The sequence below is a fragment of the Apus apus genome, chromosome 1 (assembly GCF_020740795.1).
Source record: "Apus apus isolate bApuApu2 chromosome 1, bApuApu2.pri.cur, whole genome shotgun sequence".
In the NCBI taxonomy this organism is placed as follows: domain Eukaryota; kingdom Metazoa; phylum Chordata; class Aves; order Apodiformes; family Apodidae; genus Apus; species Apus apus.
Window position 1 is genome coordinate 7,734,780 of NC_067282.1, and position 13,981 is coordinate 7,748,760.

Here is a 13,981-nt window from a genome sequence, read left to right on the forward strand (position 1 = left end):
CTTCTGCCTCTTAGATTTCCTAAAAGGGAGGTGGCGTCTTTATCACCTGCAAGGCAAGAGCTTCAGCTGTCAGTACTGACACTTTGATTCTTGCATGCAGGCACAAAACTCTTCTGAACACTTGGTCTGGGGCTTAAATAGGTGTATTAAAGTGAGTCCTCAAACACTGAAGCGTAATAATGTCTGTCTTGTAGCAGAGAATGAACCAAGGAAAGTCTCCTTGTCATGATGTAAGCAGTGCAGATTCATTCTATGCCTAAAAAATAATAATAAAAAAATCACACCTGATAATTTTAGACCCACTTCTGGTTCTGCAAGTCAGCCTTTTCAGGCAGATGTGATCCTGTATCATCACATCATGTTCCTACATCCTTCTGCAGGACCTGACTGACAAGCTTGCAGCAGTAGCTCCAAGATTTCTCTATTCAGTGATCCTATATGCAGCTTTTTGGGCAGGGGGGGAATAGGGAAGACCTCAAAGCAATAAAGAAAACAGACACTGCCAGGAATCTCCCAGTAGCAGTCTTGGAATAGCCTACAGGAGAACTGGGAGCTTATTATCAGTCTCTCAGGATAGTCACCCCACCCAGCTCAACTCTTTCCCAACATCCCGAGGGAGCTCAAATATGAGGCTTCCACATAGTATTTGAAATTGATGCAAACTTGGCTCTTCTCCAACGAGGTAAGAAGCTGGAGTGGACGTAGACTGTAGAGGCTCTTCTTGTGAGGACAAGACAACACTGAAGGCTAAAACACCTTCCCATAAAGTGAGATCTATTAAATACTCCCACATTTACAAGTTTTTATTGCATGCTCTACAGTCAATTTACAATAAAATATAGTAGCTGCAAATTCTGCTTTCCCCCATCTCTGTGGTACAAAGATCTGCAAATAAACCAACTAATCAATATATTCCAATAGGTGTACAAACAATTTAATTGTTAAATAGCTCTTTTCTTCTATTGACTCCAGTCTTAAAAATTATTAAAAACAACACAGCATAGAAATGTCTTTTTTTAGTATTTTGGCTTACTGGAAAAAGAGGTCTGTGCTTGGAAGAACAACTCAGGAGACCAGCCAGTTGCCCCTTCCAAAATACCCCATGAATAATTTGCACTTGAGAGGAGATTCTTGCCTTCCGAAGGGGAACACGTTTCCAGGATTGTATCATTTAAAAACAAGGCTTTGGTGGCACCTGCAGATACAGGAGTTGTCAGAATCCTGGTTGTGTCCCCAGGGTTTAATCTCACACTTCTGAAGTGTCCATCATTTTCACTGTTCTCTTTGCTTTCAGAAACAGGGTTCCTGCCAGTGTCCCCAAGGGTTGATGGCACATCAGCAGCCCAGCTAACTGCTTTCAAGTTTAAAGGTGCAGTTGGTTTCAACCTTTTGTTTCCAGATGCAGGGATCCAGTCCTCAATGTTGGCAGGCACTTGGCTGTTCAGGGACTGCTGTGCAACAGAGCTATTACTGCCTTTGTCTTCCCTGTTACTTGGCCTTTCATGTTTCACTAACCTACCCGTAAGCTGCTGCAACAGAGTGTTTTGGAAAGAAGACCTGGATCGCTTGTGTTTGGACTGGATTTTAGTGGGATTTTTAGGGGTGAAGACAGGGAGAAAAGAGCTTCTTTCCCCAACAGGCCACAGTTTCTGGAGAGGTTTTCTCACAGGAGTTGACTGTGAATAAGGAATGAAGTCTTGAGCATTAACTGAACTGCATTCCGTGTCACAACAGGAGGAAGTCACTGGGGTACTGTGCTGACTAAAAGCAGGAGGGTACCTATGCAGGGATGACCTTGGTCTTGAATTCTTACAGGGAATATCTCCTGGATAAAGCACCAGTTCAGGAGCTGTGACCTTTTCTGTCAAAGTATCTTCCTCTATTAAAGAATTACATGATTTATTTAGGAATTCTACGGGTTTTGCTGCCTCTCTTGTACTTGCATCAAAGAGATCAGCAGAAGCATTGTAGCTGCCTTCAGGGCAGGTATTGTTCCACAGCATCTCTCTCCTAATAATGCTTTTGAAGGTATTTTCTGACAGTTCTGTCAATGGTTTTAATCCTCTTTTAAATATCCTTGTTGTATTGTTGGGAGTTGCTGGATCCCATGTCCCTGTGAATGCAAGATCTGTTCTTTGGCTTGGTGTAGAAGAATTTTTTTTATTTTCACAACCAGCTAAACAGTTATCACGTGCAGAACACACACAGGCAGCAGCTGTCTTGTTCTCTTCTAAAGAGGAGTTTTCCCTGTGTTCAGCAGTATGCTGCAGGCTGATAAAAGACAAGGCTGACTTTAAAATGTCAGTATTTGCTTCTTGGGACTGCACATACGTTCTCTCAGGAACAGAAGGCTCTGGTGTAACTGGCAAGGACTGTGACAAAATAGGTAGAGGAGGGTTAGGTATGAAGCAAGATGCTCCACATTCCTTGTCAGTTGAAGATAAAACACTAGAGGAAGACTTGCATTGTGAGATCTCATCACTTGGAGGATTTGCATTTGACTGAAGACAAGCAAACAATAGGTTCTCCCAGCTATCGTTCTCTGCTGGTGGTAGGAACCTCCCTGAGACTCTTGCTTCAGGCAAATCACCAGCTACTAGAGTTTGCCTGGGGCACGATTTGTTAGGATTTCCACCCAACTTGCTACTTTCTAGAAGGGCATGTTTGCCTACACCAAGGCTGGGTGATGTTACAACACTCTTGCAGTCTTCTAACCTGGCTAGAAATTCATTTAGGCTTTCTGAGAATGGGAGCTCATCCCACAGCACAGAGTCTGTCTGAGACACTCCAGCTGCATTTATATGATGAGAAGCTGAGGCATCTCTCTTGGAAAGAAGAGAGTTGTGGGATTTTTCTAGGTAAGAATAATTTTTGCTATTAGACTTTGGGTAAATGCTTTTTACCTCCAATTCCAAGGGATGCTGTAACAACCTGGAACTGTTTCCATGTGAACACTCAGGCTTTGAACAGGACACTCTCTCTAATTTACCAGTTGCAGAGATACTGTCAGCCTGACTAGGCTGCGAACTCCATTCATTATCCTCCTCTTTATCCCCTTCCTTCACAGAAGAGCTGCAAAATGGTGAATCCCAAAGAGTTTGATTGTTGAGGCTCACACGGCACGATTCTGCAGAGACAGACCTTCCCTCTTCTTCATGCTGTTCACTCACCAGCCTTCCCTCTTCCAGAGTGGGAAAGTCTTCCAGAGTGGGAAAGTCCTCTGCTGTTACCCAAGCAACAGATGAAGCTGGGCTGAAGGAATGCTGCCAGGACCCTAAAAAACTTTCTCTGCCACTTGACTGAAGAAAACAGGAGTTTCTGCTCAGGCTAAGCAAGCTGCTGAGCTCACTGACAGGTTCATCTCCTGGAGCTGAAGATGCATCAGGTAAGCATGAACTGTTATTACAGCCCCTGAATTTTGCTGATTGCAGAAGCCGATGGAAGTAGCTGATAACTGTAAAGCCAGTAACAGCAGCATTTGGCAGGAAGATCTGGCAAGCTGTAAGGTTTTTTGTACTTCTGTTAATTCTGGAACAGTTTTGCAAGATGCTGCTGGCAGCAGAATGCCCTCCATCTTCACTTGCACAACCCTGGGGGAAACAGAAAAAAACAACTGTGTACAATGTTTTATTTTGTGATAGAAAAAAAAAATGAATTAATGCATGTCTTTTAAGTCAGGCTTAAATTTAGGTCTCACTTTTTGCAAAGAAGAGAACACGAAACAGTCTGTCACACAAAGCAGTACTCCCTGGGAAATAAGCACTGGCAAGGGCTATAAAGGTCATCACAGCAAGAGGTTCTTTGCTTGTTGCAATTACGAAGAGTTTTGGAGCTGGAAAAAACACCAAGAATTCTAAGAAAGGACCTTCACAGAAAATTTCTTCCACCCTTTAGGGCACTGGGTGCTTCCGGGCTTCCCCTGGTGCAGTTCTGTGCCAAGGGCTGGCTGCCTGAGGCCAGTCTTTTATCCAGGAGGCATAGGGCAGTACTTGAAGCAAAGCACTCCGGGTACCAGACGCCTGACTTGGCAGCTCAGCTATCAAAGCCAGCATGATATTTTATCTGTGCTACCTCTCTTAAAGGGAAATAAGCTACAACCTTTATCTTCTCAGATGTATTTGGAGAGTAGCGTTTTAAAGGAACTTCAGCTGCAATTCTTTATAGAGCCCATAGAACTCTATGCAGAAATTACAAGTGGAAAATGACAGTAAAAGCAGAGGGAATTATCTAATGTTTTGAGAAGTGGATAAACCCTTATTCACCTGCCCCTTGAGGTGTGGCAGTGCCAGAGAGGCCAAAAAGCAAATGTATCCATCTTCAAATTCAACAGCCTTCCTAATCCCTGGGTCTATACAAAGGTTGAGGCTGAAGACTGTGAGCCAAGGACAATACTCTTCTAGGTAGGACTTAAAAAAGTATGTTATGCTGATTCTGAGCTTTATCTGGGAGAGTGCAACTGTATGCAGAGCTGAACACAACCACACAGAAACGTCTACAGCCAAAGGCTGAACAAATGGTCTTCAAATGCAGGAGCAGCAAACAAAGCTGTTGATGTGTAGGATTACGTTTATTTGTAAAGGCATCAGATCCAGGGACCTGGTGAATGGTTCCAGTTAAGTGAAGTTAATCCATGAAGTCTTCTAACTTGCATTATTTAAGATGCTGGGCATTAGGAAAATCTCAGCTCAGATACAAACCTCATGGTACCTATGAGAGAGGAAAAACACCTGCCAGGTAGGATTTAGTTCACAGACTTCATAATATGAATGACTCACACAAGTACCACTTGAAGAGAACTTAGGAGACTGTTTCTATGGAAGTATTACTACGAACTAATATTTCAAAGTTTGTTAAACCTATAAAAGAGCCACAGATGCCTATGTTAAACAGCTGTACTTTATCAACATTTTTAAACATGCTCTTAGACCGAGAAATATCAAAATGCTGCAAAGGGATGTGTTTCTCCTTAGGTTTCAGACACCAAGAGACTGCAGCATGGGAAAGGCAGGGCAGTGCTCAGAGTGACAGTCTGTTTCTTGCTTCTACTGTACATGGTTTTTTTGCAGACTCCAAGCTGTTACTGATATGCACAGGAGCTGGCACTGCTCAGGCTCTCTGAAATGCAACCCTTTCAAGCTGTCAAGCCAACTACTGCCATTCAAGATGACTTCTGGATGTGACTGATTCAAAATAACACAGGAGTCTGGGGAAGAGGAGAAGAATCCTTCCCATGTCCTAGGCCTAAATTTTCTCTAATTCCCCAAAGATATTGCACATGATGCTTTGATAACCCAGTCAGTGCCCCCAAGTGGTTACAAGCTAATGAAAAAACTCATTATAAGAGAGTAATGTGGATTAAAAGTTACCTTCACTCCAAAAATAAATCTTTTTCCAATGAAACAGGCTTCCACTGCTTGAACTAATGCTTCTGGAAATGCATCTGTGTTTGTTTCTCCTGACAGCTGGTTGAAGTCTTGAATATACCTTGAGCAAAGACATATAGAAGTATTGCACCAACAGAAGCATGAATAGCACTTTACCTGCAGTATCACAGAATCACAGAACCTTAGGGGTTGGAAGGGACCTCGAAAGATCATCTAGTCCAACCCTCCTGCCAGAGCAGGATCACCCAGAGCACATCACACAGGAACATGTCCAGATGGGGTTTGAATGTCTCCAGAGAGGAGACTCCACAACCTCTCTGGGCAGCCTGTCCCAGGGCTCTGTCACTCTCACAGGAAAGAAGTTTTTTCTGATGTTTACATGGAACCTGCTATTTTCCAGTTTGCACCCATTGCCCCTTGTCCTATCATTGGACATCACTGAAAAAAGCCTGGCTCCATCCTCCTGACACTCACCCTTAACATATTTTTAAACTTTGATGAGGTCACCCCTCAGCCTCCTCTTCTCCAAGCTCAAGAGACCCAGCTCCCTCAGCCTTTCTTCATAAGGGAGATGTTCCACTCCCTTCATCATCTTTGTGGCTCTGTGCTGGACTCTTTCAAGCAGTTCCCTGTCCTTCTGGAACTGAGGGGCCCAGAACTGGACACAATGCAATTCTGCAATAGAGGGGGAGGAGAACCTCCCTTGACCTACTAACCACACCCTTTCTAATGCACCCCAGGATGCCATTGGCCTTCTTGGTCACAAGGGCACATTGCTGGCTCACGGTCATCCTCCTGTCCACCAGTACCCCCAGGTCCTGTCTCCTAGACTGCTCTCCAGCAGTATAGGCAGGACAGGTACTAAAGATACTGTGCTATCTTAAACTTAATGTAGAATGAAAACAGGAAACCATGAAACTATAAATTTAATTGTTTACTTCACTTACTTTGTTAGTGAAATAGAAGCAAACAGAACAACTACTCTGAATAGGTTTAATACACACACAACTTTTGTGTGTTCCCTGTGTGGCTGTGACTTTCTGCATCAACACAATGCCTGTAGAGTGCTGCCAATGTGCTGTTACTGCTTACACACCCCTTCTGCCCACACCTGTACAGCAACAGCAGCATCCATATTAAGACATGCAAAGAACACTGTTTTCTACAGCTGACAGTAGCACAACAGTCTAGTGTAGAATGCCCTGAGACTGTTACTAATGCTGCTAATATGGGATTTTAAAAGGCTTCATCTTTGATCCAGTGACAACACAAGGAAAACACCAGAATAGATAAACAAGCAGTGAACGCATCCCAATATCCCACCCATAGCTGTTTCATGTACCAGAAAGTTTGAAGCTTATAAAGTAGGTGGTCAGGCTCTGAGGACTAACAGGCTTTCTTAGAAATCCTCCCTGCTAAAGGAAAATCTGGGCATATTGAATTAAAATCATAAGGTGCACACTTTTTTTTCCCCCCCTCAAATCCAAACTGTTAAAATAACCCAACAGAGGCTCTATCTTAAGACTCTTCTAAAATCTTGAGGGAAAATTGTGTCTAAATCTTTGGAAAAGCAAATTACTTAGTAATTTGCCATTAGACAAAGAAGATTAATGGTCTCAAATAAAGGAAGAAGGATGCAAGGAAGAAGCCCAACCAGCCAAAGAGTGAAGCTCACTGAGCAGGGGGCAGCTTCAATAGCCAAGTGGAGGATCTGTTACACAGAGGTAATCCCTCTCAAAATTTCAGTGTTTCAGGAAGAAACCAAACTTTAGCATTGTCTCAAGGTGATGATAGGTACCCAAAAACTGCTGGAAGGGAGCACTGAACACCTTCTTCCCACTTGTCTCCCTACCATCCAAGCTTATCTCAATTTTTTTAAGACTGAAGAAAAAGCACAGCTGTGCAGTTAGAAACAATTCATCCCTTACCTCTGCAGATTTTCTGCAGTGACACCAAAGAATGGATCTAAGCAGCTTCCAAACACAGTAATTTCAAACAAATCATTAGTGTCAGCAATTTTTAGGGACAATCTGTAGCTGTAGCTGGCATCTTTAGCTTCACCTGTGCAGCCACATTTTAGACAGTTAAACCTGACAAGACAGCAAAAGGATAAAAAAGGCTGAATACATGAACTTCTGTTAATCACTGCTAAAGTAAGAACTTCTCTGCAGCCCTAAGTCTTACTACTGTAATGTATCAAATATTTCATTACACACTGAAAGATTATTTCTTATTCTTCAGTCCTTGAGGCATTAATCTTACCAGAGGCTCAGTCTTTTATTGATTTATTAAATGCTAGCCTGTTTGAAGTTGGAGAGAGACAGTGGTCTTTGAATGTTGGGGAGCAATTCTGAATTCCCTGCATCCCCAGTTTTTGCATTTCATTCTCATTTGGGATTTTTCTTCCTGTAGCTGTAGAACAATATCTAGATTTAAAAATTCATCAGTAAACAGCAGTGTTATCTTTTACTTCAGCATTTGAAACAACTGATATTCTTGCTTTACAAAGTCAGCTTCTTCCATTTAATGCTGATCTTCTTTGATTTAATTTTCTTTTGTGTGTCACACATTTCACCTAACAGTGGGATTAAAAAGGAAAGCTCATAGGTTTCTGGACACACAGTAAGTGGAAGAATCATACAGGACTACTTGATACATTATGCATATAGAATGAGAAGCAATTAAAAAACCCAACACAAAACACAACAGGATTTACTCTGAAGAGGCTTTCAACCAATGCTTTGCAACTTAGGAAAGGGACTGAAGAACTGGACTGCAGGGGATGCTCTTGGAAGCTATTAACACACATCATTTATTCTCCTAGACTGTCCTTCCATACTGCATGGCACTGAACACTACAAAACTCTTGATCCATAACAATCTACAAGCTGCTGCTGGAATACAAAAAGAGCCAAGTAGAGATAAGTAACATTAATATCTGAAATGAGCACTTATTTCTATGATGGCTGGATTGTCACCAATTTGTTTCAACTTGGGTTCAGCTCACAGAGATTCCCAAGACCTCTGACATTTACAGTTAATGATCCCCCAAAACCAGGACGTACCTCCTAGAATCCAGTATCAGCCTAGAAAAGCATTTTTGACAGGCAGGATAGACGAAGCAGGAGTTCTGGACAGAAATTACAGAGGCAGACAAGAGTCTTCTCACACTATTCATGTGCTCACAGCATTACCTGAAACAGGCAAGTCAAAATGGTCAGAGTTAATGGTATCTGCTTTTAGCTGGGTTTTTTGGATGTGTTAAAAGACAGATCTCAGCAAACTGATCTCTGTTTGAAAATGGTAGCAAACGAGGCAACATCTATTACTACCCTTAATTAACCATTTAAAAAGAAAAAAAACAAACATTAAGATATGTAATAAGAAGCAAGGGTTCATGGTATTTGCACACCATTGCAGATAAATATATTCCCACTTTTATTTAGGAAATCTTTATTAGAACCATCCTTGAACACAGCACCACAGCACATTTCTTTCTGATTTTTTTTCCTTAATTAAGTCACAAAATGGGGTTAAAAATGGAAATTATTCTATGCCTTCAATACCAATGACTACAAAAGGAGGGGATGCCCAGAAAAATCTCAAAAGGGCTCGTGTCCAACTATATTCATGCCCTTTGAGCCAAAGGGAGAGCTCTACACTATTTACCCTTGATTTCAACAAAGAAGCCATATGGGTCTGACAAATAAATTATTAACTAGGTGTTTAAATATATAGGAATTAATTTCTTTGTATTCAGTATTACTTTCCTGCAGAATTACCTTGCCTTTGTTATCACTATCCTGTAAAAATACTAATTTTAAGAAACATCCCCTATTTTAAAATGTTAATCAGCAGATGATAGAAACATGTGGAAAAAAATGCCCTCAAATATAACTCAAAAATAACTTAAATCATAGAGTTCCAACTTAAATGACAAAATTGTTCTCTACAGCTGAATTAAAAGGCACATAAAAAAATCCTTCTTTGCAAATGCACTTTTATCACAGTAATAGCTAAATCTACATCTCTCATCCATGTAAGCAGAACAAACTCAGCAATAATAATCCCACATCTTCATCCCAGAAGTCCCTCAGGGAGGCAGAAGGCCAAGGAGATAAAGGAGACTCAATTATGGCTTTTACATGCCAAAAGCCATTGGATAATCAACACAGATAGTTCAAGTCACAGGCTGCTCCTTTGCCTTTAGGGCCACCGTTCTCACCATTCTGCTCAAACCAACCTCTACAACATGAGTACTGGAAAACTGTGAGTCACTCCATTCACTACTCTGAGCAGTCTGGAGAAGTAAAAAACAAAACTCAAGATGTCCCAGTATTCCCTATGGCAGAAAGGCCAGGAGAAGAGAGGCAGGAAAAGGTAAAAGCTTTACTGAGGTGTGGCATTCAGGATGTATAGTGCTTGTCCAAGAGATAAGTGATGGACTGTGGCACTCAGGATATCTGTTGTCTGTCTTGTGGCATCTGAGAGTTGAACAACATTTGTTGATGGACTAAAGAGATGTCTCAGCAACCCACCTACTTGGCTTCCCCTCCTGCGATGAGTACCTGAGAACTGGGGAGTTCAGCGTGGGACATGCTGAGATCAGAGACAAAGGAGTTCTACAGCTGGCACTGGGAGCAGAATATCCAGTGATAACCAGGCCTTGATATGAAAACCACCGACTTAGCAGGACAAGACAGAGTGCTGGTCTCAAGCCACTTCCTAGGACCGAAACTCCACTGCAACAAACCAATCCCGTGGTGCCAGTTGTCTCAAGCTCCTCTTTTGTAATGGCTGATCTCATCAATGAGCCAAACAGACTACATAGCCCCTGGCATCATACCTGCCCCTGGCTATCTCTGACGGAGAAGACAGAAGGATTTTCTCCCTTATTCAGGGAGAAAAGTGGGGGTGCAGTGGGCAAGAACTGTATAAAAATCTGGGACACTATGGGTGCATTTGAAGCACTTTCCCAGCAGGAACCACTTCCCCACCGACTACACCGCTGGACCGTGGTGGTAACCATGCTCTGGCTTGCTGTCCTCTGTATTTCTGCTTTCTCCTTCCTTTCCTGTCTCTGTTTTCCTCCCTGTCCTATCCGCTCTAGGGACTTTGCTGCGTTGCTGTAATAAAAGTTTGTTGTGTGCGTGACATCTGACCTCGTTTGCGTCTTAATTTCACCCTCTGGGATCACCTTTAAACTTCTTCTCAGGTCCTGCCGGGCAACACCGTGCGGCTCATTCCAGGAGAGGGGAGGCAGAATCCAGCCCCAGCCTCCCACTGGTGAGGAGTGTTGGAAAGCAAGGGGGTTCTGCCTCATCTCTCGTGAGACCGCACGCCAGCCCCGGTGCCCCTTTGTGCACCCGAGGTTGTGTCATCTTTGTTTTGTCCAGGCAAGATGGTAAAAAATTTGCCACGTATCCCAATACCGGATCATGACATGAGGGGACAACCAAAATGAAAAGTCTCTCTTCAGAAAAACCTATGAAGAGAGGCTCATTAGACTCAACACATTAAAGGCAGCCTGCCTTCAATTCTATTTGAACTACTTTGCTTTAGTGACTGTACCAGGTACCAGGAAATAGTGGAGGCAAAGATAACAACGTGGAGGGGTAATAAAATTAAGTCTGATTTTGTTATTGCCCAAGAAGATGGGCTTGGAGAACCAAGCAGGTGTTTCACATTCCAACTGGTTTTCAACTCCTAACTACTTAAAGCAAGTATAATGTTATCTGCACCTTTTAAAGGCATAAACCTCATCCTCATACCCCAGAAAACACAGTGAACATTAAAGTATCCTATTGGAATACAGGAGATAAAGTGTATCATGTACATATTTACACAGGTCCTGGTAAGAGCTGATTTCAGAGCCAGCAGCTCCAGATGGGTGCTACAGGGAGAAGCAGAGCTGTAGATCTAAGTTTAAAAAGGGCAGTAGGAATAAGTAGGGGTTTAGTTTCTTTATATATGACCAAACCAAACCAAACCAAACCTGTGGATCCACATGCCCAGCTCGGGAATCACGGCGCTCCGGGCGCTGCCCCCGCAGCCTCCCAGCAGCCTCGCCCGGATTTCCAGCAGTGCCCGGTGCCCTCTAGTGGGCCCAGCGCCTTTGAACGCGCCCTAAGACGAGACCAAAACCCGCACGGAGAGGGGCACCAGGTGTGACTCCGCAGGCTGTGCCCCCCAACCCGCAGCCCCTCCCGGCAGGAGCGGGCACAGCCCCGCGGGGACCCTGCCGGCTTCGCTGCACGCCGCCTGCAGGTTTGCAAGCCGCCCGGTTAACGCTGCGCTTACCGAGAGGCCTGCTCGAGCGCGCCGGGAGCAAGGCCGGCCTCCCCCCGCGGGCCGCGGGGCAGGCGCTGAAGGGAAGCGGCGAAGCGCTGCCACCCGGGCGAGGGAGCAGGCGGCGCCGCCTCCCCGGGGAGCCCTGAGGGGAAGGCGGGAAGGAAAGAACCGCGGGAGGCCGCGGCTGCCGAGCCCTCCGCTGCGGCCCGCGGGCCCGGCTGCCGGCGGAACCCGCAGGGCGGCAGCGCGGGCCGCCGCTGGGGGCGGGGCCCACGGAGGCGCTCGCCCAATGGCGACGCAGCCCGGAGGCGGGGCCGCCCCGCCTACCCAATGAGAAGGCGAGGTCTCCAGCCGGAGGGGCGGGGCCTGCCGCTGCCTCCCGGCGCCACCCGAGCCCCGCCCGGCGCTGCCGCAGCCAATCGGAAAGCCCGGCTGCTGGAGCACCCCCACCCCCCCCATCTCCGCGTGCTGGAGCCCCGCCCCCCGGGGGCGGGCGTCATAGGCCTGCCCTGGCCTGGACCACGCCCCCTGGCCTGGACCACGCCCCCTTGTCTAGACCACGCCCCCTTACCGAGACCACGCCCCCGGACCCGCCCCCCGGGTCGTTGCGGGGCAGCCGGGGCGGGGGGGGCAGCGGGGCCGCTACAAAGCGGGGAGGCGGGGGAGCCGCCGCCGCTCGTCTCGGTCATGCTGTGGCTCTGCCTGTGCCTCCTGCTGCCCGGCGCCCTGCCCGCCCCCCCCGGCCGCCGCGGCAGCGCTGCCGCCCCCCCGCCCGGCGCTCCCTACCTGACGCGGTACTTGAGGCAGCAGGTAGGAGCCCGCGGGGGCGGCTCCTGCGCTCCCCGCTCCGCCGGGTGACGGGGGCCGGGCCGGAGAGGAGCGGTCGCCGGTGCCCTCTGAGCGCTCCCGCGGTGATCCCGGGGCAGCTCTGCCCGGGAGGAGGGCTGAGAGCTGGGGCTGCTCAGCCTGGGGAAGCGAAGGCTTCAGGGAGAGCTCGTGGCGGCCTTCCAGGGGCTGCGGGGGCACCGGGAAAGCTGGGGAGGGGCTCGTTGCAGGGGTTTGGGGAGAGGGGACAAGGAGGGGTTGGTTTGGAGCTGGAAGAGGGGAGAAGTAGTCGGGCATGAGGAGGAAATCCTTTCGCGTGAAGGTGGGGAGGCACTGGAAGAGGGTTTTCCAGAGGAGCTGTGGTTGCCCAATTCCTGGAAGGTATTCCAGGTCAGGTTGGATGGCAACCTGCTCTGAGCAGCCTGGTCTGGACTTGATGACCTTTATAGGTCCCTTCCAACCCAATTCATTCTATGATTCTATGATTCTTACAGTGGGAGGTGTCCCCGCCTCCCACTGTAGTGGCAGGGGTTTTGGAGCGAGATGGTCCTTAAGGTCCCTTCCAGCCCAGAGCATCCTGTGGGTCTGTCAGACGTGCCCGTCAGGGCCTGTGTGCTGCAGGGCTGGCAGCAGCTGCCGGTGGGGGAGGTTTGCCCACAGCTGCTCTCAGGCTGGTGGACCAAAGCAGACTTCAGCAGGGTTTTTCCCTTGCAGCTCAGGAGGGGCATTTCCTTTTGTCCTGCACCTCGTGTAGCTGCAGGCTGCCTCTGCAGATTTCTGGCTGTTGCAGTGCTTGGTCCCTCTGGTCAAGTGTTGTGGGTCTGGAGTATTCTGGTTAAGTTGCAACTATCAAGCTGATGAGTAGTCTGCTCTTGTGTTTCTCTCTACACCATATCCTGGCACCAAGGTCTGTATTTCAAAACATGCTGCATATGTTGGCAGGGAGGGGCTGGGGACCTCATTTCTGCCCTGACTGCAAACAGCGATTGTGGGGTTTTTGTTTGTTTAAATATGGAACTGATTTCTGTTACTGACCTGAGCTGTGATTTCCTGTCTCCTCCAACAATTGCCCTTGCAATTTGGTGGCAAAATCCATAGCACGTGGACAGAAAGGAGTGCTCCACAAAATTGGCTACAAGTGCTGATGTGATCCCCTTGCAGAAAACTTGAAACCCCACTAGTTTATAGGTTTTCACAAAAACAGCTGTTTCTTTCTATGTGTCAGGGAATGTCTGCATCTTCACCAGTGCTGTACCTGATTTTTTGCAGGGGTGGTGATGGTTCCTCTTAAAGGGAAGCATAATAAAGGGAGAGGACACATTTCTAGTTTTCTCTTGGTTTGATTAGAATTTGGCTTGTAGCCTGCATCTGAATTTTATGCCTTGGCCCACCTAGGGAGTGGTGGGAAGGAGAAAGTTTTAATTTGGAGACATGCTTGTTCTCCTCAACTATTGGCAGCCAGCCCCTGTGCCCTCCAGTTG

At 46.5% G+C, this 13,981-nt stretch overlaps 2 protein-coding genes across 4 annotated transcripts in view; one reads left to right on the top strand and one right to left on the bottom strand.

The window, feature by feature from the left end:
* Positions 1–782: 782 nt before the first annotated feature.
* On the bottom strand, positions 783–11,921 carry DDIAS (DNA damage induced apoptosis suppressor). 3 transcript variants are annotated; one of them, XM_051620272.1, is made up of 6 exons: positions 11,685–11,921; positions 8,450–8,578; positions 7,313–7,474; positions 5,367–5,484; positions 2,904–3,590; positions 783–2,372 (listed from the first exon to the last, which is right to left on the bottom strand). In XM_051620272.1, the coding sequence occupies exons 2-6, from the start codon at positions 8,560–8,562 to the stop codon at positions 1,017–1,019; spliced, it is 2,436 nt and encodes an 811-aa protein (XP_051476232.1). In that variant the 5' UTR covers positions 8,563–8,578; positions 11,685–11,921; the 3' UTR covers positions 783–1,016. The 3 variants fall into 3 exon arrangements, with proteins under 3 accessions (XP_051476232.1, XP_051476211.1, XP_051476221.1); XM_051620251.1 differs by having other exon boundaries at positions 783–3,590; XM_051620261.1 differs by lacking the exon at positions 7,313–7,474 and having other exon boundaries at positions 783–3,590.
* A 377-nt stretch (positions 11,922–12,298) lies between these two features.
* The window catches only part of PRCP (prolylcarboxypeptidase), a 33,283-nt gene continuing 31,600 nt past the window's right edge, over positions 12,299–13,981 (top strand). Inside the window, exon 1 of the mRNA XM_051620866.1 lies at positions 12,299–12,485. Coding sequence (XP_051476826.1) covers positions 12,363–12,485 — 123 coding nt within the window. The 5' untranslated portion in view covers positions 12,299–12,362. The remainder of the gene's footprint in view (positions 12,486–13,981) is intronic.

What these genes read in the sequence shown, in the direction of transcription:
- DDIAS (XM_051620251.1), bottom strand. Translation starts at nt 8,562, where the DNA reads ATGAATAGTGTGAGAAGACTCTTGTCTGCCTCTGTAATTTCTGTCCAG. An exon ending in ACTGCAGAAAATCTGCAGAG is followed by an intron (nt 5,485 to 7,312) that starts GTAAGGGATGAA and finishes TCTTTGCTCAAG; the next exon opens with GTATATTCAAGACTTCAACC. An exon ending in GATTTATTTTTGGAGTGAAG is followed by an intron (nt 3,591 to 5,366) that starts GTAACTTTTAAT and finishes TGTTTCCCCCAG; the next exon opens with GGTTGTGCAAGTGAAGATGG.